Below are 27,554 nucleotides of genomic sequence, written 5' to 3'. Positions count from 1 at the left end.
CAAGATCGGGAGTCGGACACTTAACTGACTGAGCCACCTAGGCGCCCCTAAAGACATGATCTTATTATAACCTATAGAAAACCAAAATATCCTGTGGTCCATTTTTCACAATGTCACAGTCAAAGAAATACCAACCCAATGGAAAACTTTCACTGAAACCATTGGACATCTAGGAAAACATCAAAAGCATTACATGGACAACGCATAGCAAAACTGCTTTATTTATTTTTTTAAAGATTATTTATTTATTCATAGAGACACAGAGAAAGAGAGAGAGGCAGAGACACAGGCAGAGGGAGAAGCAGGCTCCATGCAGCGAGCCAGATATGGGAGTCCGGGTCTCCAGCCAGGATCATGCCCTGGGCTGAAGGCAGGGCTAAACCGCTGAGCCACCCAGGCTGCCCCATACTTCTAAGAGCTTTTAAAGAAAGGCAGTGGAACAGGGCACTTGGGGTTTTGGTACTGGGGTTCGTAGGGAGCTGGGCTCTTGGCAAAGTATAGCCATCAAGCCCTTGGACCTAAAGGCACTGGCCTCATGAAGAGCCACCTTGACACCAGCCCAGGCACTCTGACTTCCCCAATGCTCCAACCACTTAATCTTAGTATTAAAAATAAAATAAATTTCTTTCTAAACTAGGAAAGGGTATAGACTTTGAAGGTAGATATATCTAAACTCTATTTTGATTCCCTTTGCATTTATTATATTCAACAGTTGTGGTAAGGGTTAAGTAGTGAAATTTATGATCCCTTGCAGAAAGTATCAAATAACAGGCCTCACAGCGTCCTGCCATTAACCAAAGGCTTCCTGACCTCATCTCTCCTCACTCATTTGAAAATCGTTCTCAAAAGTGATTTGATCTCCTCTGCTAGTTTTGCACATCTTCTAATCTTTCCCAGACATTTCCCTTCACTTTCTCACAGCACCGAAGTCTTAACTCAGCTGCAAAATGGGAAGATAAAACCCAACTTCTTCCATAGTTGAGAAGATTAAATCCAGCATGCTGCTCTCTCCAGATACCACTCTGGTTTCTGCTCTGCCTTCCCACTCGTCTTCCCATCCTACCCCGCCTCATAGACTTTGTACTTTGCTAGATGTTCTTCCCATTTCTTCTTGCTTTACTAATCTCCATTCAGAAGCCACCTCCTTCAAAAAGACTCTCTAATCACCTGCCACAACTACTACCAACACAACTACTACCATCACTACTACTAACACTGGATTAGAGATTGATGTCAAAGCATTCTGAAACTGGCCTGCAGTGGCATGTAGCCTACTGTATTATAATTGTGTTCTTACTTATCTATCTCTTCTTCTCATCTGTACTCTGAACAATGTTAAGCTCTATCCCTGGTACATGACTGCAACCCTAGATCTCTGTTGCCAGGTACAAAACAAAACAGTAAATATGTGTAAAATAAATCAATACTGTATGCAGAACTTGTAGAACTGTTCTACAATACAGTCCCACAATATATAAGGCCATGTATGACTGTAAGTGATCCCACAAGAGAGCCAACACCAGAATTGACATAAGTTGTTTGAGAGATCCAAAATGTGGGGCTACATCTCTGATATGGGCAGACCCTTTGGAAGCTAGACTCAAAGGGAAATGGACAATAGGACACATATGGCCTAAAATATATGGCCATATATTTAATGCTTTTAATACTTCTATTTTAAAGTCCATGGTATATGGGTCTTGGTGCTTTTTAAAAGTTATTTTCTTCAAATGGGTGAGACAGCTTCTCAATTAAAGATGTAGACATACCAAGTAATGTAAGAGAGCTATGTGTTGCCGTTAATGTCACTGTCATGATTATCTATTGTGCCTTTCATACCTCAGGGCAGTTTTGGGTCCATTATTGTCCTTACTTAAACAGGAGAAATTAAGTGACTGGCATATTATACAATATAAATTTGGAAGGGGAAGTCAAGTCAGGCTCCTCTGGTGCCAAATCCTACCCTCTCCCCCATCTATCTTGCAGCTGAATAGATAGGGCAATATCCATGCCCTCTTCCCTTCCTGCTGCTCTCAGAGCTCTCCAAGTATTATGAAGATTATTTTTTTTTAATTTTTTTTTTATTATTATTTATCTATGATAGTCATACAGAGAGAGAGAGAGAGAGAGAGAGAGAGGCAGAGACACAGGCAGAGGAAGAAGCAGGCTCCATGCACCGGGAGCCTGATGTGGGATTCGATCCCGGGTCTCCAGGATCGCGCCCTGGGCCAAAGGCAGGCGCCAAACCGCTGCGCCACCCAGGGATCCCTATTATGAAGATTATTTGACTTTAACAGGGAGAAGACAAATGAGATGTGAGGATCTGAAAGATGATGTGGCGTGTTCAAGGCTTATCTGTGTTTGCTCTTTCAGCATCCCTAAGTCAAAGGCTTTATTTTCATTTACATCATAAGAAATCAGAAAGGTGCGAACAAGGGGTAGTGGAAGGGGAGGTGGGTGGGGGGATGGGGTGACTGGGTGACGGGCACTGAGCAGGGCACTTGATGGGATGAGCACTGGGTGTTATACTATATGTTGGCAAATCAAACTCCGATAAAAAAATACAAAAAAAATAAAGTGGACTATAAATTCTCAAAAAAAAAAAAAAAAAAAAAAAAGAAAGAAAGAAAGAAAGAAGAAAGGCTTGTTTTTACTCTTCCTGGCAACTGAATGTTTGTAGCAATGCCCCTGAAAGGCTAAGAATTTCTTTTGCAAGCATGCTCACTCTGGGCAGTGTCTTTCATTGCAGGACACAAAATGGTCAAGGCCCCATTTAATGTCACTTAAGTCCCACCAGACTACTATTAACAACTTTAATTAACTCTGTGCTCTCAGGGGGAAGCAAACTGTACCTATCAATCCTCATCCTCCACTTCCCCAGAGTACTAGATAATACCTACCTGCACCTAACACCTGCTAGGTGACCAGAGGGGCTGAATGATGTCAAAATGTTTAGTCACTCCACAGAGGGTCTGTCAGAGTGATGGCCATTAGCCAGCATGTGAATGACAGAGAAACCTGTTAAAGGCTCTCTTGTGGGAAGAACTCCAGACAGTGGGACGGTGGGGGTGGGGGTGGGGGTGGGGTGGAAGCACTGAGGATTTAGTCCTGCCCAAGCCCTGTCTCACTCTCCTCCACCTGATTCTACCCCATCCAATTTCATGCTCTGTCATGGACATTTGACTCTGGTGCCTGCAGAGCAACAAATTCAAATCTGGCCATGTGCCCACATCTTTGATAGAGCATATGTGAGATGCTCCCTGAGGCACCGCATCCAGATTAACTGAACTTATTTCCGAGTTGTAAGCAAATTAGATGAACACCTATGAACTGGGTTGATGATAATTCCCAGAAAAGATGAACTAATTAATAATGATACTAATGAAAGGGCAGTCAAAATAATACTCCTGTTTATTTAGTATCTGTCATTTGAGGATTATGGGGTGAGTCACTGATGTCACCTCATGAATCCTCCCTATGCTTTTGAAGGGAAGAAAGGGCAGAAGTCAGTTACACACACACAAAAAAAGTCTATTTGGAAGAAGGTTGATCAAGGAAGAATTACAGTACAAAGAGAAGGTCTGAGGAATATGACTTTGGGTATCAAAGATGGGTGCGCATTCTCAGGATGGAAAATACCAGCCTGTTCTTTCCCTCCCATGCATTTGCTCAGCCCTTGATCCTGTTCCCAGGCTCCCACGTTAATGTGCTTTATTCTATGCATGACTTCTGTTCTTTCCTAATTACTCTGGCCCATAGTCTCCTGAAGTATGTCCCGATGTTTATTAATAAGCATTAAATTAATAATTTTTAAAAGGATTACATTTGCATAACATTGCATCCATCACAATCAAACAGATTTCTTTACCTTTAGGACTTTAATATGCTAATATGCCTAAGTGAATGTCCCAGAAGAGTACATTTTAGGTTGGGCCATTTGAAATGACCATTTCTGTAGGTCAGAAACAATTGAGCATTGACAATTTCATATGGTCCAACCCAATAATATTCAACACTTCCAAACTTGCTTGACTACAGAACTCATCTGGGGAAAATTTTGTTGCAGTATCAGTGTCCTTTGGACTCACTTTGGGAACCACTGTCTTAGGTACTTAAATACAGAGATTATAAGGTGTTGGAATCATGCATGTCACTTGGACTCCATGATGCTTTCATGCAACAGGATAATGGGTTGAGTAGAATAAGAAGCAGGCAGATGGGAGAATCCTGCTAGGCACTGAGGCTGTTTCCACGAAGGGTGGCCCAATGTGGCCATCCTCCTACACAGCACTTGCTAGTTCATGACTTACCCTAGCATCCTTATGGAACTATATCCCAACCCCGAAGCTTATGCCAGCCCCTTTAAAGGATAATTGTCCCTCTACTGTTATATTTTGTTTCTGGATCCTGAGGCTTTTTAGCAGAGTAGAGCAAACCATCAAATATAGGAGGAAATGAATCAAAGTCCTCATACCAGAGCAGGTTCCCGGAGGAAGATCCTGGTTCGCTTCCAATTATGTGGGGCAGCAGAGGCCGGGGGGGGGGGGGGGGGGGGGGGGGGTTGGGGGGGGAGTGGGGGGCGGGCAGCTATATCCAGACCAGGACCAGGCATAGAGAAGCAGAGGTGAACCCCAAGAGACCATACCAGTGTCACAGGGGCAGAGGGCAGAATCAGGAGAGTCTAGTATCATGGGAACCAAGAAAAGAAATCAAGAAGTAGATAATGGGACAGCTGTGCTGAATGCTGTTGTGAAAATAGAAACAGAGAAGTCCACATTAGGTTTGGCATTGACAGGAGCAATACCTTGGCATAGTGAGGACAAAATCATGGTTTACAATAAGCATCTGCTAAGTGTTTTACGTGTATGAATTCACATAATTCTCACAGCCTTATTATGCAGATTCTAATATCATTTTCACTTTGTAGATGAGGAATCCAGGCACAAAGAGAATAAATAATCTGCCCAAGTCCAAATGGCTAGAAAGTGGCAGCCTGGCTCCAGTCTGTGCTAGGAACCACATCCTACTCCCTCCATGATGCTACAAATCTCAGATCAGTAACTCCAGACAGCTCTTTTGGCAAGTTTGTTGAGAAGGGAAAAGACACATGAGGTGGAAGCTGGAGAAGCATGAAGGCTGAGAGAGGGTTTTCCCTAGCAGATAGCAAATACTGACTGTGGGCTGCATGGTGACGGGGACGAAAGAAGAGCAGAGGGAGGATTGTGGGTGCTGGCTGGCAGAGGTGTTCTGGAACAGCAGGCAAGATTGGATGGATCCCATGGATCCAGGGCACAGAGGGGTTGCCTCCATACCAGGAAAGAAGGCAAAGAAAAAGGGCACAAGTGAGTGTAGCGGGTAGTTTTGGAAGTGGAAAGATGAAGGAGTACCTGTCTGCAGACTCATTTTCTCAGCGAAGGATACAGCAAGATAATCATCTGAGGCTGGGGTGGGAGGTGAGAACGGCAGCCTTGCAACAAGACTGAAGAGGTGGAAATGGCTGTTTCGTGGTGGGGGGTGGGGGTGAGAGCACAATGAGGAGCCCATAGGAAGCTAAAAGAGACAATACCCCTAAATTTTATGGAAGCTCTCTCCCTTTCTCAAATCTTTCATGGTTTTTATTTGATGAAATTTTTCATTCTAAACCTGCAGAAAAAGAGGGGAAACCGTCTGCCCTTTCTCCCACTACTGCTGTGCTGGGAGTAGTAGGAATACATTTGGAAGTGATGGGCTAGTAAATCTGAACCGTTCCAGGCAGATGGCTTGGGATTGCGGAAAACTAATATAAAGAGAAATATGACCTGGGCCTCTTACCTGCAGCAACTTCATGTTTTTCTCTTTGTTTTCATCAAGGCCCATCTGTCCCTCTTTAGAACATTTCTTAAGGAGAAATGTGGGATGATAAATGATCCCAGGTGAAATTTATCTCTGTCTGGAGGAAATCCTCATGCTTTCCACAAGGAACCAAGGAGCGTGGAGAGAATGCTAACACAGAGCTCCTGGAACCTGAGACACATCAGCATCACCTGGATGGCTTGCCAAAATGCGTTGCTGGGCCCTGCCTCCTGCTGTGATTCAGTGGGTCTTGGGGGGAGGGGTACCTGTGATAATTTGCATTTCTAACAGCCCCAGGTGGTGCTACTGGTGCTGCTGTCTGGAGATTGAACTCTGAAGTGTTGTAGATGGTATTGCCACCTTAGGGGGCCAGGGATGTTCCCAGATCTCATGCGACACGGACTAGAAAAGAAGGTATCTCCAGTTGAATGAAGCCCCAGAACAATTCAACGCTGAGCTCCCTTCAGCCCCCGCTGCCACTGTGGGACTCGTCCTTCCCCTCCCTCCCTCCAAATCACTTTGTTATTCTGTAAAAACAGCGGGTGGGAGTAACTGAATAAGAGTAACTCCTACATAAAGTGCTATGGGTGCCAGGTGCCTCTCTCAACATCTCCTGTGGGTTAACTCGTTTAGTCTTGACAACAGCTCTATAAAGTAGGTATTGTTATTAATCCCAGTTTCCTGGGGAAGAAATGAAGACACAGAGGAGTCGAGTAAAATACCCAGCTAGGAAGTAAAGACCTAGAATATGAACACAGGTCAGATTAATTCCAGGACCAACATTATTTCTACTTCTTCATGTGTCAAAGGCAAATATAAAGGAAGCTTTAGTCCCTCCAATGTGGGGGCCCTTGCTGTTGGGTAAATCGTGGTTGGCTGTGATCCAACACACTGTTTAGCTGGGGACACTGAGCAACATAGAATTATTGAAAGAGCTCTGTTGTACTCATTTTTTAAGCTGCATGACCCTTGGGCAAGGCACACAATTTATTTTCATTGTCTCAGCAATAAAAATGAGGGGGTGTACTATCTGAATTTTCAAGTTCTGAAAGTATGTAATTCTGAGTTTCAGTCACTTTTTCCTCCTGAGCTCATTTATCTAGAGCTCAAGTGGCTGTTTGCTACTTGAAATACTGCAAACCAGGGGCCAATAATCCAAAGGCTCTAGCCTGTTCTGGGGACAGCTCCTTCCTTAGTGGTTAAGAACCCTGGCAGTCACTTGTCCCAGAGGAAGTGAATTTTGCCAGCGATGAGATGGGTTTTGCTTCAAGTGACAGGAGAGGAAAGAGAGCTGATTAGAAAGATTCTTTTCTAGTAATAGTCAGTATGAAGGTCTAGGTGGGAACTAGCGGGTTCCTACCATTGGCCGGCTGGGAGACATTGAGCAAGTCGTCTTGCCTCAATATTTGCATCTGGGAAATGGAGATAATTAGGAGTGTGGGGTGGTTTAGCTAATTAACCATTACCTAGTGCTTGGTCAGATCTCCATAGCTCCAACTGCCCCCTGGAGGTTGTGGCTCTTGATGCCAAAAGTGCCTCATCAGAAAGATGGAGATGCTGAGCTTGTACACACAAGGATCTTCCTCACTCACCTCATCTGATTTCATGCTTGATACTGGCAGAGCCAGACATTTATTCTAAACTATAGTCATTCTCGGGTTGAGAGATGGATTAGTGTCAGACTCATAAACAATAGAGGTGATTTTTTTTCCAAAACAAGAATCTAGAAAACTCTGACTATTCTCCAGAGTGTTGTTAGAGTTAACTATCTTTAGGTGACCCCATTGGCAATTATCCAAAATATAGTCTCACGAGAACATCTATTCAAGGGATGGGAGGGCCAGTGGGATCATAGAGTTGAGGTTAATAAGTTCTTGCAGAGAGCTAGTCATGTGTTGGGCATTGTAGAATTGCAAATAATGACTCTAGCAATAGCTAACATGTATAGAGGTCTTAGGATGTGCCAGGCACATAATCATCCCATGTCATTCACATAACCCTAGGAGTTAGGTACTATTGTCCCCATTGTACAGATAGGGAAATTGGGGCTCATGGAGGGTAAGTGTTCAAGATGGCAGAAGGATTTGAACCAGATAGTCTGATTCCAGAGCCCAGATTGTAGCCCTGGTGCTACACTGCCTCCATACAACAGTGAATGGGACAAAGGCCAGAACCCCAAAAGGCTAACCCTACTGAGGGTAGCAGGAACAGAAATCCACCAACGTGGCCAACCATGAACATAAAAGGAGCAATTAACTGCAACCAGAAAGATCCAGGAAGACTTCAAAGTGGAAATGCCATTCAAACTGAAGGCTGAGAGAGAGGGGTGGCATTGGAAGAGGTAGAAATGGGGAAATAGGGCCAGGCTCAGAAGATGATGTACCTCTGATAGGGGCAGGAACACAAGTACAACCTGTTTAAGTCTTTCTTCCAAGGTGCAGTTGTATCTCATTTTCTAAACTTCCTGTCCTGTTCATGAGGATGGGCCCCAGAGGCCCCGAAGTCTTAGACCTGATAGGCTGAGAGAGTCCAAAAGTTAGGCCCATCTCAGTGGGGTTTCAAGCATCATTGTAGCCTGTGCTGAGATCCACCCCAAGCCAGGCCTTTCATGATTTTCAGGCAAACTTTCATTGTGCGTTGTCAAGCCCTGTTTGCTCTGGCCACTAATGTCTGGGGTGTTTGAGCCAGCTGCAGCTTGAAAACTCAGGGGCAACAGGAAACCAGGACTGTGGAGCAAAGCTCCTTGAACTGCTCATGTTCTAGCCTCCCTCGTTGTGTGTTTCACGCACCTTCTTCTGGTAAAAAGATTCCTGCTCCCTCTCCACCCAGTAACTTCCTTCCTTTGACAGGTCTTCATGCATCCCGTTGTTGCTGGTGACCTCCTCCCAGTCTTAAATGCTAATGCTCCAAAGAACTCACCTCAGATAGAAGAGTCAGAATAAGATAGATGAAGAACCCAGGGAAAAAGAAGGAAGGAAAGAAGGGAGGGAGGGAGAGAAGGATGGAGGGAAGGAAAGCAGAATAATAATTTGAAATCTGTGCCAGCTGGGCTTCACTTCTGCTACAGTCGTGTCTTTGCTTTCAGGAAGGGGAGCTACCAGATGTTTTAGCTATCTGGTGTTCTCTGCCGACTGTGTGCACTCGAGGCACTCATGAGCTAGACTCAGAGACACCCCTGTCCCTTCTTGGCCTCATTTGAGTACAGGATCTACTTGGCCTTCATTTTCTGGGCAAAGCCATATGAGTTTCCTGAAATGCTGCATAGGCCTTATTTTCATCTGGGTTGGATTTCTCTATCAGCACCAGACCTTACTGAGCCTGAATGACACCTCTTCCAGCCCTGTGACCTCTATGAAACTTTGCTCTGTTGACATCCCTGAGACTTGTCCATCCTGGTCTCTTTCTACCTCTCCCACCACGTACTCCCAGCTCTTTCTTTGACTCGTCTTCCTCTGCCCATCTTGAAAAGTTGATTTCCTTTAGCTTCCCATTCCTGGCTCCTTGCTCCTCTCTATGTGCTTTCCTCAGAAGACATCTGAGGTGACTGTTCCCTGCCTGTGAGTCATTGACACTCAATTGCTATCTCCAGCCCTGACTTCTTCCAGTTTCAGCCTCATGCTTTCCACTTCTTGTTGAGCATCTCCAACTGGAGGTCCCAGGGGAATCTCAAATTCGTCATGTATGAGAGTTAGCTAGCTCTCATCTCTCCTCATTCTTCCCCAACTCATTCTGTCCAGGCTCCGCCTTTTGCCTCACCTAGTCCTACTCTGCACCACTCTACCTGCCCCTCCATTCAGTTATCATATATTACTGATTTTAAGTTCTAAACGTTTCTGGAATTTATTTTCCCCTTTGGATCCCTGCTATCATTCTCTACTTCAAGTCCTCATTATTCTCTACCCTTCTGATGGCAACTATTTCCCTACTATTTCTCCTGACCTCCAGGCTCAATGCCCTGGAGTTTCAGGGATAGAGTGGATTTATCCTCATGCTACCTTTGGAGTTACCCACCTAAGATGAAAACCACCAAGATCCCCCTGGTTGAGAGCCTTCTTTGGCTCCTCATCACAACAACAAATCCCTAACTTTGAGCCTGGCAGATGAGGCCCAGCATGACCTGACTCGGCCTATCCTGCCTCATCCTAGCACTCCCTGCCTCATGCTTCATAATTTAATGATGATAGGAGAGTAGCTTGTAGCTTTCCAACACCCGATGCTGGTCCATGAGTTCTATTCTATTCTATTCTTTTCTTTTCTTTTCTTTGCATAGAGTGTCTGTCCTTCCTACCCTTCTTCACCTGGATCACACTAACTCATCCTTCCAGACTTAGCCCAGCCATCAACTGGCTCAGAAAACCTCCCTCAAAGCCTCAGGTTAGGGAAGGCTGCTGTTGCCTCCTGCCCTTACTATCTCTTGACTTAATGAACAGCAGGTTGGAATGATCTGTTTGGGAGGCCTTCTCCTCCACTAGGCTATAATTTCATCAATATCATAGCTGCCTTTGCCCCAGTGCCTGGTCTAATGCCCTTCATATAGTAGATACTCAGTTAGTGTTGAGCAGAATATAACCTCTTTGAGCAGGGATCATGACTTGCACTCCTAGCAGGTACTCAACAAATGTTCCATGGGCAAATGCTGTTCTCGTTGACAGCCATAATGGGAAGAGGGGAGGAGAATTCTGATCATATGGTACTTAAATATACCAAGAAGGTCAGGCACAGTAGAAACAGTATTCCATGTCTGAGTGGCATACATTTTTGAGCATGAGACTTGAAGGTATTAAGCTCTCTGGTAATTAAGAGAGTAAATGCACTAGCGGGTCTGTGAAGCATGGCAGGCCCTCTCATAAGCTCTCCTGCATCACCAATGGTAATGATCACCTCAATAAAAGGAATTATTATGAATTGAGAAAATTATGGCAAATAAAGAGGGTTTGTTAGGGCCAAGAGTGGATACTGGGTTCCCCTAGGTAGGCTCCCTGGGATGAATTCTCCAGACCTGCTTCCCACCAAGCCTGCCCATTGACCCTCTTCCTGGTGGCCTCTTTGCACAAAAGATCTGCCGCCCTTGCGGCTTGTCATTGCTTTTGCAATTGCAGAGTATGAATAGCTAATGAGGCATGCTAGGGCCAACCAGAAGAGCCTCTGTTGATTCCACTTGGTCTCTAAAGGGTGGGGGAATATGCGTTTTGAACACCCACTTCCTGCTAATCCTCCCACCAAACCAGTCAGGCTGGTTATAATGTATTATTAGAAAGCCCACACATCCATCCTTGGAACAACAGAGCCACTTGTTGCTTGAGGAGTGTTTCCCATCTATGGAACCAGAATGGAGGAATGGGGGTTGGGGGAGGGGGAGTCTAGGTCAGGGAGGGGAGTGGGGGCGAGCATGCCCCAGAGGAGAGAGCTTGGGTTTCAGAGATAGAGTGGATGTAAATGCTGCCCTGCTTGCACAGTGTGTGGCCTTGAGCACATGACTTAACTTCTCTGAGGTGATAATGAACTCTCACAGGCTACCATGAGGATTAAAGGAGACTTCTGTAAAGCACCTACCTAGCCCAGGGCATGGAGATGAAGATGCTGGCACACCAGTTCCTCTGACGTCGGTGCTTCCTTGGGCGTTCTTGCAGGGCAGAAAAGCCTCAGTGGAAGCCCTACCTCCTGGGAGCAGTGTCCTCACGAGCCACAGGAAGGGGAGTGCTGCCCAACACCCTACTGGCCCCCAGAAACCACCTCTCACCCTGTCCCTGCCAACCCCTGCTGCAGGACTAGCTATTGCAGATGGACACAAGTGAAGGAGCGGCTATTTTGTTTTAAGGGAGAGAATATTCTAGGCTGCTGCTGGGAAGTCATATCCCCTCAGCCTCTTCACAAACTTCACTGTTAACCTGAGCTTTCCTCCATCACCCCCTTCTTTTCCTCTCCCTGGAAAAGATATCTAGAAATTAGAGGACTGATCTCTCAAACAACCCTGAGACCTGACAGGTACCCGTCTTCCTAAAAACCGTCATCAGTTGTGTCAGACATTGAATCACCAGCCCTCTCGGGGAAAACCCTTCCTTCACTCTCCAGCTCTTTCTGTAAAGGGAAGTGATGTCCTGAGGGAAGAATAAGCAACTAGAGGTAGCTAAGTGGGAGGAGCAAAATGTAAGGGATAGGCTTTCTTCTTTCCTCCTGCAGGGGGGTTAGGCTCACCCCTCCTCTCAGCTCTGGGCTCTCCATCCTCTCAGCTCTACTAGCTTCCTGCCATTTGCGCCTTCCCTGTTCTTTCTTCCTGCGTCCTTTCCTACTCTGGCCTAGACCCCAGGGTGGGCAGACTCAGGCCTCGGCAGCAGCAGCAGCAGCAGCAGCAGCCAGCAGCAGGGCTCTCCTCTCCAGGGAGCCTCTGGAGAACTAGGGACCCCATCCTGGAGTTGGGGGTGGTGGGAGGGTGTTGGCTGGGGTAGGCAGCAGTACCGGGAAGTCACACCCGCACAGAAGGGTCAGAGCTGCTCACCTGCTTCATCCTGGGGGCCACACAGCGCACTTGCCTGCATCCTCCCCATCATCGGTCACCGGTTCCCTTCCACCCCAGCAGCAGCTCCAGGCCACCATGCTGGGTGCCCCGCAAGAGCCTCCCCGTCTGGGATGCTCTCAGCCCCCCCCCCCCACACACACACTCCCCGATCGGAGCTGCCCCGGCAGGTGCCACCCCCGGTGGTGGAAACCCAGCCCAACCCTGCGTAGAGCCCTGGGCGGCCGGGCTGTGCTGCGAGGTCCCATCTGGCGAGGCTCTGGTCCGGCCAGGCTTCTTGCCAGCGCCAGAAGGCAGCCCGGTGGTGCTCAGCGCCCCCCACAGACCTCCCCCCGACTGCGAAGACGGACAAGCAGACGCTACCTCCAGAAGATGATCTGCCCCGGGGAGGCCATGGCCGGGGGAAGCGCGCCTCGCCGCGAGGTGGGCGCTGGGGTCCAGGAGCCGCCGCCTGCTGGGCCGTGACTCACCGCAGCTCCGGCTCCGGCTCCGGCTCCGGCTCCGGCTCCGGCTCCGGCTCCGGCTCCGGCTCCCGCTCCGGGGCGACCGCCTTAAATAGCGCCTCGGCCGCAGTGGGGCGGCGGGGCCGGCCCAGGTATGAGGAAGCAGCTGCCGGCACCAGTCCCCGCAGGCACAGGGGCCCTCCCAGCCGCGGGAGCCTCCACCTGCGGGGGGGGGGGGGGGGGGGCACGGCCGCCCAGGGCCCTGCATGCGGGGCACGTCTTCGCCTCCCGACTCTGGAGGGAGCTCGGGGCTGGCGATTGATCACCCGAGAAAGGACTGGAACAGCTCCAAGTGTCAGGGCCCGCCAGGGAGCCGGGAGGCCCAGTCCCCAGCCCCGGGGGCAGGTGATGCTCAGACACAGGCGGCCCCCACTGGTGTGGACTCTCAAGGAGGGGCCGCACCTCTGTGGCCGGGAGGACGGGGCGCTGGTGTCACCGAGGGCTGAGCTGGCCCCGGGCCCCTGAGACAGCCCGGCCGGGTGGGCAGACCTCGTGGGGCTTCTTCTCGGAGCAAGGGGGAGAGGCTGGGCCCTGCCCGCCTCGCGGGCACCTTCACACCCCAGGGACACTGGCTGGCGCTGCCCAGGAGCTCTTGCTGCGGGTGAGTGGGCTGGAAGGAGCGATCTCTGACATCTTACCCAGCACTCAGATTTCCCAGGAGGCAGAAGTTCTTAAGGCATAAAGCCCTCTGGCTCGCACCGTGTTGTTTCAGCGCATGAGTTCAGTGTTGGCTTGTGGGCTGCTGGGATAGGCTTGGAGGATGTGGGACAGGAAGGCAGAACCGGGGAGACCACAGGGGAGACGGAGTTTAACAATGGTGAGATCTTTAGAGTCACCCAGAGCCAGGCCCACACCCTGGATTCTTTTTTTATTTTTTTATTTTTTATTTTGTTTTTGCTAATCTCTACACCCAACGCGGGGCTTGAACTCATGGCCCTGAGATCAAGATCTCAGGGGTCTCATGAGCTCAAGATCAAGATCAAGGAACTCAGGCTGATCCAGCCAGGCTCCCCCACATCCTAAGTTCTTAATTAAGAACTGCAACTCTGGGCGAATTACCTTTCTTCAAGGCATTGATTGAAGTGAGGAGTCCATGAGAGGGGAGTCCACGCGCCTTCCTTTCCCCAGACTTGAATAAAGGGAACACCAGGAACCTATGAAGTGTTTGCGCCAACTGGACTTCCCCAGGTCTGGGAGGCTGGGTAAGTGGGAGCAGGAGCAGGGATTTCCACAGTTCCTATACAGCTGACCCCACCCCAAAGGCACAAGGTTTCTGCCCAACTCCTCAAAAAGGCTTAAAAAGAGCGTCTTCACCTCAAATGTCCCGGAGCAGGGCCACTGAGTCTATGTCCATCAGTCATTCATCATCACTACAGGATGGGCTTAGCAGGCCCTGGAGGAAAAACCAAGACGACCCTGTGACATGCCCCTGTGGGAGTGAGAAAGGGACCAATGTTTGCGGGCTGGCCGGAGGAGCCCACCCACCATGAGGGGGGCTGGGGACATAATGCTAAAGGCCTTCTGATGCCTCTGGAGAAGTAGACAGACATTGCTCTGGTTCTGACTCTATAACCTGAAGAGCGATGCACATAAAATGATGGAAAGATCATTGCAAAGCACCAGACCAATATTGCAAGATGGTAAAACCACATAAATGTCTGTGGTGTGTGTGTGTGTGTGTGTGTGTGTGTGAGAGAGAGAGAGAGAGAGAGAGAGAGAGAGAAAGAGAGGGAGAGGAAAGTATGTGTGTGAAAAAGAGAGACAAAGATAGAGACTTTGAGACATTGATCTCCCCAGGATTCAAGAGCCTCTCTTGACATTTTCTTCTCTGAGAAATGCCTAAACCTTTCGCTCTGTCCTATGCCCAGGCCATCGTTCTTAGCTTCTCCTGTAAGTGGTGGGGTTCTCTGGGGTTCCTGGCCTCTGCTTTCTCTTCTCACAGCGCATATGTTCCCGCGGTGACCCTGACTGTCCTTTGCTTCAACTGCCCCTACGTCTGGAGATCCCATTATCCGTATCCCCACACTCCTGTGTGAGCTCCAGCCTCACGAGTCCACTTACTTAGTGGACATCTCCACTCATTGTTCGACAGGGACCCATGCACATGTCCCAGCTGGAACTGGACGTTTCCAAGCTAGAAGGCACCATCTTCCATCTCCAACCCCACCACCACTCCTGAGTTATACCTTTTGGAAAGAGGCAGCATCACATGTGGGGTGGCAAAATAAAAAACCTGAAAGCCACCTTCTGGTCTCTTCCCTCAGCCCCTACATTTGTGCACTTCCTGGATATCCATGCAGCCCCAGGACATCCAGGTGCCCCCAGGTCTCCGAGTCTACCTGCTTGTATTTGTTTGCTCAGGGTGCCATAGGGAAGTACTACAGATGGGGTGACTTAAACAATAGAAATTTATTTTCTTATAATTCTGGAGCCTGGAGGTCCAAGACATTCTATCAGCTGGATTGGTTTCTTCTGAGGCCTCTCTCCTTGGTTTGTAGATAGCTGTCTTCTCCCTGTGTCTTCTCGTGGCTTTCCTTCTGTGTGTCTCTGTGTTTAATCTTTTTTTTTTTTTTAAAGGTTTTATTTATTTATTCATGAGAGACAGAGAGAGAGAGAGAGAGAGAGGCAGCGACACAGGCAGAGGGAGAAACAGGCTCCATGCAGGGAGCCCGAGGTGGCACTTGATCCCCGGTCTCCAGGATCACGCCCCGGGCTAAGGTGGCACTAAACTGCTGAGCCACCCGGCCTGCCCTCTGTGTGCTAATCTTAAAAGCACAACAACCATATAGGATTAGAGCTCACCCTAATGACCTTTAACTTTATCACATTTTTAAAGGTCTCTCCAAACAGTCACATTCTGAGGTACACGTGTATTTTTTCAGGGGAGGACATAATTCAGCCCATAATGCTGCTTTATGGCTTCTAAATCCACCCGTTCTCTCTGTCCTCAGTATTATTACCTAAATGCAATCCCTCATAATTTCCCATTTGAAGTGAATTTTAAACAGCCTCTTATGTCACTGTCTTGCCCCCAGACTGCTCCTGTATGTGCCCATCTACCCACCTCTGCTAGAGTGATCTTTCTAAAATGCAAATCCAATCTGGTCACTTGCCAGGTTAAAATGATCAATGGTTCCCCAGCCACTACCTGTGGCCTGGCCTCTGCCTACCTCTGTGGACTTTACTATTTTGTTGTCACCTTCCCCCTGCTCACGCTGTGTACCAGGCATGCTGAGTTGCTTTGGGTTTCTCCAAAATGCCACGCTCTCCCAAGCCACTCTGCCTTTGTGCATGCTGTCCTGCCTGGTTGGAGTCCAACCCCTGTTTTTTCCTGTTTGATATAAATTCTATGGAGAACTTTCCCCGGCTGCTTCAATCTGGCAGGTGCCATGCTCAGGGTTCCCACGTGGACCTCATGCTTGCTTTCATGTTCCCCAATTGTGACTGTTGACTTGTCTGGCTTCTGCCCTAGACACCCCTTAAAAATAGAAAAGGCATCTTATTCATTTTTGTATTTCACCCCAGTCTTAGGCATGCAACAGCATAAGGGATCATTATGTATTTGTTTAAAAAAAATGCACATTTTTCTTTCACAGCACACAGTGCTAGTGCTACTTCCTGTTTATGCATCTATCTGATCGCCAGTCTGTGAGAGGCCAGAGGATAAAAACTATGCCTCATTCGTCTTTGTGTCACCGGGTCCTAGCACCGTGTCAGACACATTAAAGGGACGTGGTAATGTTTGATGGATGGGTGAGCAGGGATCAGCGTGGGGTGTGATCCATCAAACACTTTCTGGAGGCAATGTCTCATGAACTGGATCAACACTGCTCGGAGCAGGAGAGAACACGTTGCATTCGAGGTAGAGGAACGATTTCAGATTGGCACAAAAGGAAAGCAGATGTGTGAAACAGAGACAAACTCTGTTTTCTTCTTGCTGATCTTGGGGAGAGAGACAGAGAGACCAAGACTAACTTAATGTCTCTTGAACCAAAAGGTCTTTTCATGAATTTTTAAAAAATTCATTAGAGCACATGGCCAACAGGCACATGAAAAAAATGCTCCACATCACTCGTCATCAGGGAAATACAAATCAAAACCACAGTTAGCTACCACCTTACATGGGTGAGAATGGCTAAATTAACAAGACAGGAAACAACAGATGTTGATGAGGATGTGGAGAAAGGGGAACCTTCTTGCACTGTTGGTGGGGATGCAGCCACTCTAGAAAACAGTGTGGAGGTTCCTCCAGAAGTTAAAAATAGAACTACCCTGTAACTCAGAAATTGCACTACTGGGTATTTACCCCAAAGAGACAGATGTGGTGAAATGCTGGGACACCTGCACCCCAATGTTTCTAGCAGCAAAGGCCACAATAGCCAAACTGTGGAAGGAGCCTCGGTGTCCTTTGACAGATGAATGGATAAAGAAGCTGTGATCTATGTATACAATGGAATATCACTCAGCCATTAGAAACGACAAATACCCACCATTTGCTTCGACGTGGAGGGAACTGGAGGGTATTAGGTTGACTGAAGTAAGTCAGTCAGAGAAGGACAATCAGCATATGGTTTCACTCATACAGGGAGTATACAAAATAGTGAAAAGGACCATAAGGGAAGGGGGGGGGGACTGAGTGGGGGAAAAGTAGAGAGGAAGACAAACCATAAGAGTCCTAACTGTGGGAAACAAAAAGAGGGTTATGGAAGGGAAGGGGAGGAATAGGGTGACTGGGTGATGGGAACTAAGGAGGGCACTTGATGAGATGAGCACTGGGTGTTATACTACATGTTGGCAAATTGAATTTAAATTTTAAAAAATTCATTAGGGGCGCCCGGGTGGCTCAGTTGGTTAAGTGTCTGCCTTCAGCCCAGGTCATGATCCCAGGGTCCTAGGATCGAGCCCTGTGTGGGGCTCCCTGTTCAGTAGAGAGCCTGCTTTTCCCCTCTCTTGCTGCTCCCCTGCTTCTGCTCTGTCTCTTTCTCTCACTCTCAAATAAATAAATAAAATCTTTTTTAAAAACCCGCAAAACCTCATTAAACAGTTCCGTCTTGCAGAGCTCTCTCTTCTCATTGAGTATCTGTGCATTTCCCTGTACACCAGATTAAAGTTTCCCTCCTAGCCTCTCCTGGCTGATAGAATACCCACTGATGGCCTTGCACTTTCCACAAAAGGCTGTACACTCATGCAATCCTTCCTATAACCCGTATAGGGTGAGTTTTACAAATGGGAAACTGAGCCTTAGAGATGAAGGGATTTGACTGAGGCCCATCATTTGAGTTTCTCCAGGCCTACTTGCCTGTGCACATAGATGAGATCATAATAATGAAAGTAATAAAGCTATCACTACTTTCTAAGGCAGAAGCTCTAGCTGTCTGCAAATTTTACCTTGGAGAATCTCTGCACCTTTTACAAAGGTTCCCAGAAAAGCAAACTGTGGGAGATTCTTACACTGAAAGGCCCCCAAGGAATCATGGCTACTTAGATCTAAACCTTTGTGCAATCTCCTCCCACACTGGCTCTGGGCTTGGCCACTGGGATATTAGCAAGGGTGATGCAAGCAGAGGCCTGGGAAGTGCTAATGCATTTGGGCTTGCCCTCTCTGGCTGCTGAGGACTCTTCTGCCACCTTGTGATAAAGCCTGTGGAGCAGAAGAAAGCCAGCCCAGCTGAGATCCCCTACAGCACCCAGTCCCCAGCTGACCTGTCAGGTGGCTAGTGCCGCATGAATGACCTTGGATGACAAGAAGAATCACCCAGCTGAGCCCAGCCCAAATTACTGACCCACATAATCATGAATGAGTAAAATGGTGGTGTTTCAAGCCACAGTTTTGGGGGTGGTTTGTTATATAAGCAGTAGAATGCTCTTCTTAAGTCTTATTCTGCTTTGTGTGGTTTTTTTTAAGATTTTTAAATTTTTACTACTTTATGAGAGACACAGAGGGAGAGAGAGAGAGAGAGAGAGGCAGAAACACAGGCAGAGAGAGAAGTAGGCTCCATGCACGGAGCCTAATGTGGGACTTGATCCCGGGACTCCAGGATCACACCCTGAGTCGAAGGCAGGTGCTCAACTGCTGAGCCACCCAGGGATCCAATTCTGCTCCGTGTTTCTTTCTGGCATCACTGCCTCTAAGGTCCCTTCAGATGTCATCTCGCCATGGTTACTACTGCTGTGGCCTGTGGAATCAACCCTGATGTCAGTAGCAGAAGTGCTACCTTGCTTCCAAAATTGGAATGGTTGGTGAGCCCTGGGTGGCTTGGCAGTTGAGTGCCTGCTTTTGGCCCCGGGGTGTGGTCCTGGAGTCCTGGGATCAAGTCCCATATCGGGCTCCCTGCGTGGAACCTGCTTCTCTCTCTGCCTGTGTCTCTTCCTCTCTCTGTGTGTCTCTCATGAATAAATAAATAAAATCTTTTAAAAAAAATTGGAATGGTGTCCCATGGAGCACCCAGTATGCTGAGCCATGTCACACACACACATATACATGCACGCACTAATGACTCAGGTCTAGCATACAGAAGTTTGTTGTTGAATGTGCCATCAGGAAGGAAATACAGATGGGCAACTGGGTGGCTCAGTCAGTTAAGCATCTGCCTTTGCTTCAGGTCATGATCCTGGTATCCGGGGGTCCTGGGATGGAGCCTGGTGTCAGTTTTAGGCTCATCGGGGAGCCTGCTTCTCCCTCTCCCTTGCCTCTGCCTCTCCCCTGGTCCTCTCCCCGGGCATGTACGTTCTCTCTCTCTCTCTCTTTCTCTCTCTCTAATAAATAAAATAAAAAAGGAAGAAAGGAAATAAAGGGGGGCCCTCAGATGCCAAAAGCAACTATTATACCCACACCTGTGTGCCTTTTCATGCACATTTCAGGCTTTCTCTTATATACTAGTGCATTCTAAGATCTGCTCTGAGAGACACCTTGTGGTTAGCAGGGCTCTGGAGTCTTATAATACTCTGCTGGAGGTGAAGAGATCTCATAATGCTCAGCAGAGCTGGGGAGAGCAGACATTGTCATCTTAATATAGAAAACTTCAAAAAGGATAATTGAAGGGAATGCTGACATCTGGTGAAATATTAAGGAGCTCTCATCTTGTTTGAGACTTTGACTTTCTCTTGCAAGTTGCTAGTGCTATCTTATTAGTAAAGGGCTGATTGCTTTATTGCTGAGCAAGGCTAGGGACCAATATCCCCGTGGATGCTATGCTGGCTCTCCATGCTCCCTCCCTCATCTTTCAGCAAAGCCCCTGTTTTCCTGGAAAAGTCACAACATCCTAGAACCCAGGTGCATTTCCTGGCCAGTTGATTCCAAATCCAATACTGCTCCCAAGCTCACTTTCATAAATAGCATCGATCGTTGGTCATGGATGTCTTTCCTGCTCATCCAGTGTGGCACCAGAAACACTTTTAAAAGAGCATCCAGGAAGCCCCTACCAAGCAACTGGAGGTGTTCCCTGTATTCATTCGCCTAGGCTGCCGTAACCCAGAATTGGGTAGTTTGCACGGCAGACACTTATCATCTCATGGTCTTGGAGGCTGGAAGGCTGACACTAAGGTGTTGTCAGGGCCGGTTCCTTTTGTGGGCTCTGAATGTAGAATCTTTTCCAGACCTCCTTCCTTGGCTTGTGGATGGCTATCTTTCCCCTGCGTATTCACACTATCTTCCCCCAGTACATGTGTGTGTCCTAATTTCCCCTTTTTGTAAAGATATCAGTCATATTGGATCACTACTCATCCTAATGATCTCATCTTAACCTGAGTCTCTCTATAAAGACCCCATCTCCAAATAGGATAACATTCTGAGGCACCAGGAATGAGGGTAGGTACTCCAATATATCTTTTTAGGAAGGCATAATTCAACTCACAACAGTCCCCTGGGTGAGGCCCACTGTTCCTCCCTTTCTGTCCTTTGCTGCTCTGGGCTATACTTGTGCCCTCTGATCTGAGCAGAGTATAAGACCTGGGGACATCAGGTACAACGACAGGCTAGCAGTGATGTTCCTGAGCCAGCTGGTGAGATGGGGTCCCCAGCTGGCTGCAGACTCCATGTGTGTTTCTTTCCAAATCTGCACATTAGCAGAAAGGACAGTTATGAAAGATTGAATTGTTGTTCCCAAATATTTGCTGTCACTCCTCAAGGGACAATCCCATTGGCATCAAGATTGGTTGTGAGACTTGCTTTTGCAAATGACACTAGAGTAGAAAGGATGTGTTATTTCTGAGAAGATGCTGGAAGAGGCAGTCTGTGTTTGGTCATGATCTCTCTTCTGTGTGATACTGGGAATGTTCTAGATGGAGACTGGTTCATCAGTCTAGGTCCCTGAGTAAAGTTGATGTCCCTGAGCAGAGCTTATGGCAAAACCTGATGGGCAATGTAGCATGAAATAAATTTTTCTTCTTAAAGCCACTAAGATTAGGATTTGTTTGTAATTGGGTTGTAATTAGGCATAACTTTGCCTATCCTGACCAATACAACAACTTTCCCAAATAGAGAAAGATTATGTTATGTGTTAGTTAAGAATATAAATGTGGGGGCTCCTGGGTCGCTCAGTCAGTTAAGTGTTCAATTCTTGATTTTGGCTAAGGTCACAATCTCAGGGTTGTGAGATTGAGCCCCACGTCAGGCTCTGCACTGGGCATGGAGCCTGCTTAAGACTGTCTCCCTCTGTCTCTTTTATTTTTTAATTTTTTTTTAAATTTTTAAAATTTTTTAAAAGATTTTATTTATTTATTCATAAACACAAAGAGAGAGAGAGAGAGAGAGGCAGAGAGAGAAGCAGGCTTCATACAGAGAGCCTGACGTGGGACTCGATCCAGGGTCTCTGACGTGGGACTCGATCCAGGGTCTCCAGGATCACGCCCTGGACTGCAGGCGGCGCTAAACCACTGCACCACCAGGGCTGCCCTCTCCCTCTGCCTCTTGCCCCCACTTTCATTCTTTATTTCTCACTATATATTATACATATTATATATTTAAATATATATAAATGTAGAAATGTGGAGTGAACACAAGGATAAATTTCAAATGAATCAAAGTTTAAATGTAACCAGTGAAGCCATAAAAAAAGAAAAAAAAATTACCTTTGTAACCTTAGAGTGGAGAAGGGCTTTCTACCTATGACTCAAAACTCAGAATCCATGAAATTGTATTATATAAAAATTAAAAACTGTATAGAAAAACTAACAAATAGTAACACCAAGATAAAGAATCAAAACCCCAAACAAACAAATCCCATAAGTGTGAGATTACTTGCAAAAATGGCCACAAATTTCTTCCCTTTACTTATTTATTTTTAAAGATTTTATTTATTTAGTTGAGAGAGAGTGAGCACGAGTGGGGACATGACAGAGAGAGAGGGAGAAGCAGACTCTACGCTGAATGTGGAGCCTGACGCAGGGCTTGATCCCATGACCCTGAGATCATGACCTGAGCGGAAACCAAAAGTTGGATGCTTAACTGCCTGCACCATGCAAGCGCCCCAAATTTCTTCCCTTTATTCACACCCTCAGGTATTCCTTTTCCACCCTGACTCCAGCCTTAACCATATTACTTGCTTTGGTCATTGGGGCAATAACAAATATGACACAACAGAAGCTTAAAAACATGGGCATTGGTGCTTGCTGTCTTGCTGTGTTTTGGAACCTGTGACCACCATGAGAAGAATACTAGGTTAGCCTGCTGAATGGCTAGTGATCTCCATTATCTCTACTGATGAATCAACCACCAGACCTGTGATTGAGGCCATCAACCATTCTGTAACTTTAAAGCATAGGTGAGCGTAGCTGACGCCTGGTGGCATAGAGATCAGTGGTCTCAGCTGAGGACAGACCATAGCATTATTAACAAATAAGTGCTTGTTGTGTTAAGCCAATATGTGTTGGGATGGTTTCTTATACACACACACACACACACACACACACACACACATACACACAACTAATGCTAAAAGCAAGATCAAAAGGCAAATGTCAAATTAAGTTAATTGCAACTCATACTACAAATGAAGGGCTTATATTTCTAACAAAACTTTCCTTATAAAAATTTCCTTATAAATACAGAAGTTCAACAACCCATTGGAAAATGGGCAAAGGATATGAGCATACATTTTGTGGTAAATAAAAACAAATGGTTTTTAAAATTATGAATACCTGCTTAAACTCATTTATAGTAAGATAAATTCAAATTAAAACTACAGTGAGATGCTATTTTCATCCGTCTGGCAACAATACAAGAGTTTGACAATAAGGGTTGTCAAGGGGGCAGCCTGGGTGGCTCAGCGTTTAGTGCTGCCTTTAGCCCAGGGCGTGATCTTGGAGACCCGGGATTGAGTCCTGCATCAGGCTCCCTGCATGGAGCCTGCTTTTCCCTCTGTGTCTCTCATGAATGAATAAATAAAATCTTTAAGAAAAATAAGGGTTATCAAGGGTTTGGGTAAACAGGCACCCTCATGCATTGCAAGCAGAAGTATAACCTGACAGAGGGCAGTTTGCCAGGTTGCTATTCAGGTTGATTAGTGTAGGCAAATGGAAATTGATTAATTTGAGGGATAGCACAAAGCGAAGCTGAAACCATAATTTCTTTTCTTTTTTTTTTTAAGAGTTTATTTATTCATTCATGAGAGACACAGAGAGGGAGAGAGAGGCAGAGACATAGGCAGAGGGAGAAGCAGGCTCCCTGTCAGGAGCCTTATGCAGGACTCAAACCCAGGACCCTGGGATCACAACCTGAGCCAAAGGCAGATGCTCAACCACTGAGCTACCTGAGTGCCCCTAAAACCATGATTTTAAGTGACTGTTTGACACTCTCTGAAATCACAATCTTATTTTCTTTTTTCCATCACAGCCAAGACTAGTTACCTCTGCCAGAGCCTTATGAATTATTCTTATACCCCAATAATAATGCCCAGAGTTTATTTCTCAGATTGCCATTCATGAGCTACAGGAAAACAGACTCCAGGTTGACTCAGGTGACACCATTCCTTTTTGCAGTGGTAACAGTTAAGTGAGAGCTTCCACTTGACCCAGCAACAGAGTTGGCCAGTGACTCCCATCACTACTAACTAAAGAAGGGGGAAAGCAGGCATCACATAAGGAGCTCTGGCCAAATAGTTAGGCAGTTGTTTAAGGGGCATTGGGGGCTGTGTGTTTATCACTAGGTTTTACCCCTGACACTGCTCTGTTGTGTGACCCTGAGAAGTCCCTTCCCCTTTCTGTGCTCAGTTTCTTCATCTATAAGGCTATACTAGTGATGATTATTACATCTATTACCCTCCTCCTCTTTTCCCACTATGAGTACTAGTTTGTGCTACCCGTAGAAGTTAAAATACAATGCTTGGCGCCATGGATGCTTGCGCCTATGCTTCATTCTCTTTCTCAAGGGCAGGGATCATATTGTTTTTAACATTATAAGCTGAAGAGCACCAGCAAAGAGCCTTTCCTGTAGTAGGCAAATGGAGGACTCTGGGCATGAGGATTCACTGACTTGGTTTTCCTTTCTTTCCTCTTTTGCATGTCATGAACTCTCATCCCATCTGTTCTTTTCTTGGATTTCAATAAGTTTGCTTGTTCAACTACCTTATTGAATGCTATAATGAATATTGTGATATGCCATGCAGATCTTCCTTCAGAAATGAAGGAATTATTTCCCTAGCTTCTTGGAGTGCTGCTGGCAGCAAACACTCAGCTGTCAGCCTACTACTCAACGGCCTAGCTGAAGAGAGCCCTTCTGCCAAGGTCATGTCCCCTTCCTAGGGCAAACCCAGGGATGACTGATCTATGTGGGCTTACAAAGACCCTGGCTTGTTATCCCAATTTGGTACAACTCTAGAAGACCATCCCAGCTTGAGAGTTTCCTATGGGGTTGGCTAAGGCCTTCATTAAGACTGTTATCATCACTCAACTTCTCCTTCTGGCTAGTTCTGTTTCTTTCTCTTCGCCTTTATAGCTGTTCATCCCAAGAATACTCTCTAATAGAAGTCATGCACACCAGACCCTGTCTCAGAGTCTGCTTCCCAGGGGCTCCAGACTATAACAAGTGCCAGATACTGTTCTAGGTAGTAGGGTTAGAGTAATAAACAAGACAAGGTCTCTGCCCCCATGGAGCATTCATTCTATGGAGACAAGGCAAACAATAAAAAAAAAAATACACTTATAAGAAGTTAAAGGGTATCATGAATAGAATAAGGGAGCTGGAAAATGACTTGCGAAGTGGATGAGGAAGTCATTCTTAGTGAAAGCTGAGGAGTCACTGGTGAGCAACAACCTGAATAAAATAAGAGAGAGGGACAAGATATTTTGGGAAAGAGTTATTCTAGACAGCTGGAACAGCAACTTCCAAGACTTTAAGCCAAAGGAACAGTGAGGAGGATGATAGCTGATGAGAAGTGAGAGTCCTGGTATAGATCCTGGTAATCCATTGCAAGGATTTTGGATTTTATCCTGCATGAGATGGGAAGCCATTGGAAGTTATGGAGAGAGAATTTATGTGAGCTGACTTTGAAGAATCACCTCAGATGCAATGAAAAGAATTGATCAGCTGGGGGTGAGAGTGGGAAGCAAAAGAAGAAGCAGGGAGATTGGTTAGAAGACTACTGTGTAAGTCCAGGAGACAGCTGATGTTGTATGGGACAATTATAATGATGGAGATGGTGAGAGGGGGTTAACTGAGGGGTGGAGGGGAGGATGGAACAGAGGAAGACCCTAGACTGTGATTTACATTATTGTCAATATTCTTATTTCTGTATTGGGCTGTGGGTTCATAGGTACTTATTATATTATCAAAGCAATTAATAAAAAATGTTTTAAAGAAGGCCAAGCATTGATAAAAACTGAGTGTGTCATCAACCAAAGGTTATGATTAATTCATTTCTAGGGAACCCTGGGTGGCTCAGTGGTTTGGCGCCTGCCTTAGGCCCAGGGCATGATCCTGGAGTCCTGGTATCGAGTCCCACGTCGGGCTCCCTGCATGGAGCCTGCTTCTCCCTCTGCCTGTGTCTCTGCCTCTCTCTCTCTCTCTGTGGCTCTCATGAATAAATAAATAAAATCTTTAAAAAAATCATTTCTATGCACCTGAATTTTTTTTTTTTAAAAAGGAGAACAAAGTGAGAGAGAGTATGAGAGAGAGAGAGAGAGAGAGAGAGAGAGAGAGAGAAATGTTTATTTGAAATCCAAGAGTAGGTATTGGATACATGAGTCTCACATTTAGGGCCTAGATTCAAATTTTAGTCATCAGCATATAGATAATATGTAAAGTGTGGGAGTAAGTATGATAGAGAAGAGATGTCTGGAAGCAGAAGCAAGAATCTTCCAAAACCAATTGCTGAGTAGGAACTAGCAAATGTGATTGAGAAGGAGGGGCCAATGAGGACAAGGTAAGGAGGCATGATTCCCTGGGTCAAATGATAGCTTGATTAGTCAAGTAAGATGAGGTCTAAGAATTGAATTTGGCAAAATTTCAAAATTTGGAGTCATTAGTGATCTCAAAATTGCAGTAGAGTGGTAGAGATGAAAGAATGATTGGAGTGAGATCAAGAGACAAAGAGGGTAGGAAGTGAAAACAGTAAGTACATAAACAATGCTTTTGTGGACTTAGCTATACAAGGGTGAAGAGGAATGGGATGGTAGTTGGAGGGATTATAGCACAAAGAGGGACCATTTAAAATGGGAGATATAAAAATAAATAAATAAATAAATAAATAAATAAATAAATAAATAAATAAGATATCCATTCCTCAATGAATATTTATTGAACATCTGCTAATTATCAGGTACAAAATTATGCATTAGAAAAACTATAGTCAGCTCCTTCAGCAGATGCTTTGGGTGGCGGTGGGCCACCTAAAGGCAGTTTTATTGGATAGTGCTGTGCAGGTTGCCAGCACCTAAGCACATGCCAAAGCATCTCTTTGCTTTCCTGCCTCAGAGCTTTTTCCTAACACAATCTGAATCCTACTGGGAATTATCCAGTTGAGGGGGAAAAACTGGTGACGCAGAAGAGAGAAGAGTCAAGTATAGGAGCGAAGTCTATGCCAGGGGCTGGGATACCATGTAAAGTCAGAAGAGTCAGCCTCGGGTAAGAGCCAGGAGAAGTTGTCCTTCGTGATAAGTGGAACAGAACAAATAATGGGTCGGCTTACAAGGGGGTGGCTGCCTCTGCTGTGGGAGTATGTATGTGGGTATTCTCCTTGGATTAATTCTATTTTCTTTTTCTTTTTTTTTGAAGATTTTATTTAATTATTTGAGACAGAGAGAAATAGAGAGAGAGAGATAGAGAGAGAGAGAGCATGAGCAGGGGCAGAGGGAGAAATAGACATCCCTGCTGAGCAGGGAGCCTGACACAGAGCTCAATCCCAGGCCCCGGAGAGCATGACCTGAGCCGAAGGCAGATGCTTAACCAACTGAGCCACTCAGGTGCCCCAATTATCTTCTTGGTGAACTAAATAGCTGAGTGTAAATTGCAGTAAAAGGGTCTGAGGTCTTTGGAAATAGGAAAAAGTGCGAAATACTTGTCCATAACACTCACTATACATGCTATGTACCAGGTTCTGCTCTAGGCTCTTGAGATAGAGCAGTGAACAGAACAGAAATTCTTGCCCACATAGAGCTCACAGTCTAGTAAGTTTGCTAGAGAAATGTATTTAGATTGTCAGGCAGCACTTTGGATCCACCTGAGATCCGGCATCAGTCTATAAATACAAGAGGTCACATGATTGATTATT

At 46.3% G+C, this 27,554-nt stretch overlaps 2 protein-coding genes and 1 long non-coding RNA gene across 8 annotated transcripts in view; 1 reads left to right on the top strand and 2 right to left on the bottom strand.

Annotated features, from left to right (window-relative positions):
- The window catches only part of VTCN1 (V-set domain containing T cell activation inhibitor 1), a 55,086-nt gene extending 42,241 nt beyond the window's left edge, over positions 1–12,845 (bottom strand). For 2 of the 3 annotated variants that reach the window (XM_077842693.1, XM_077842694.1), the window contains exon 1: positions 12,710–12,845. In XM_077842693.1, coding sequence (XP_077698819.1) covers positions 12,710–12,741 — 32 coding nt within the window. In that variant the 5' untranslated portion in view covers positions 12,742–12,845. The remainder of the gene's footprint in view (positions 1–12,709) is intronic. The other variant, XM_077842695.1, reaches the window with a different exon arrangement.
- The window catches only part of LOC144280549 (uncharacterized), a 107,932-nt gene that overhangs the window by 66,737 nt on the left and 13,641 nt on the right, over positions 1–27,554 (top strand). For 2 of the 4 annotated variants that reach the window (XR_013348963.1, XR_013348956.1), the window contains 2 exons: positions 2,298–2,425; positions 4,928–6,867. The exons of the other annotated variants lie outside the window; for them this stretch is intronic. The gene's annotated coding sequence lies outside the window, so the exon portion shown is untranslated. Of the gene's footprint in view, positions 1–2,297; positions 2,426–4,927; positions 6,868–27,554 lie in introns of those variants that run through there. 4 annotated transcript variants of the gene reach the window in all.
- Positions 13,743–15,244, bottom strand: LOC144324617 (uncharacterized). The gene is made up of 4 exons (XR_013390050.1): positions 15,189–15,244; positions 14,911–15,035; positions 14,164–14,242; positions 13,743–13,978 (listed from the first exon to the last, which is right to left on the bottom strand). It is a non-coding gene; the product is annotated as an uncharacterized LOC144324617 (long non-coding RNA).

This window comes from Canis aureus, chromosome 12 (genome assembly GCF_053574225.1).
Source record: "Canis aureus isolate CA01 chromosome 12, VMU_Caureus_v.1.0, whole genome shotgun sequence".
Lineage (NCBI taxonomy): Eukaryota > Metazoa > Chordata > Mammalia > Carnivora > Canidae > Canis > Canis aureus.
This window is presented reverse-complemented; position numbering and strand designations above follow the sequence as displayed.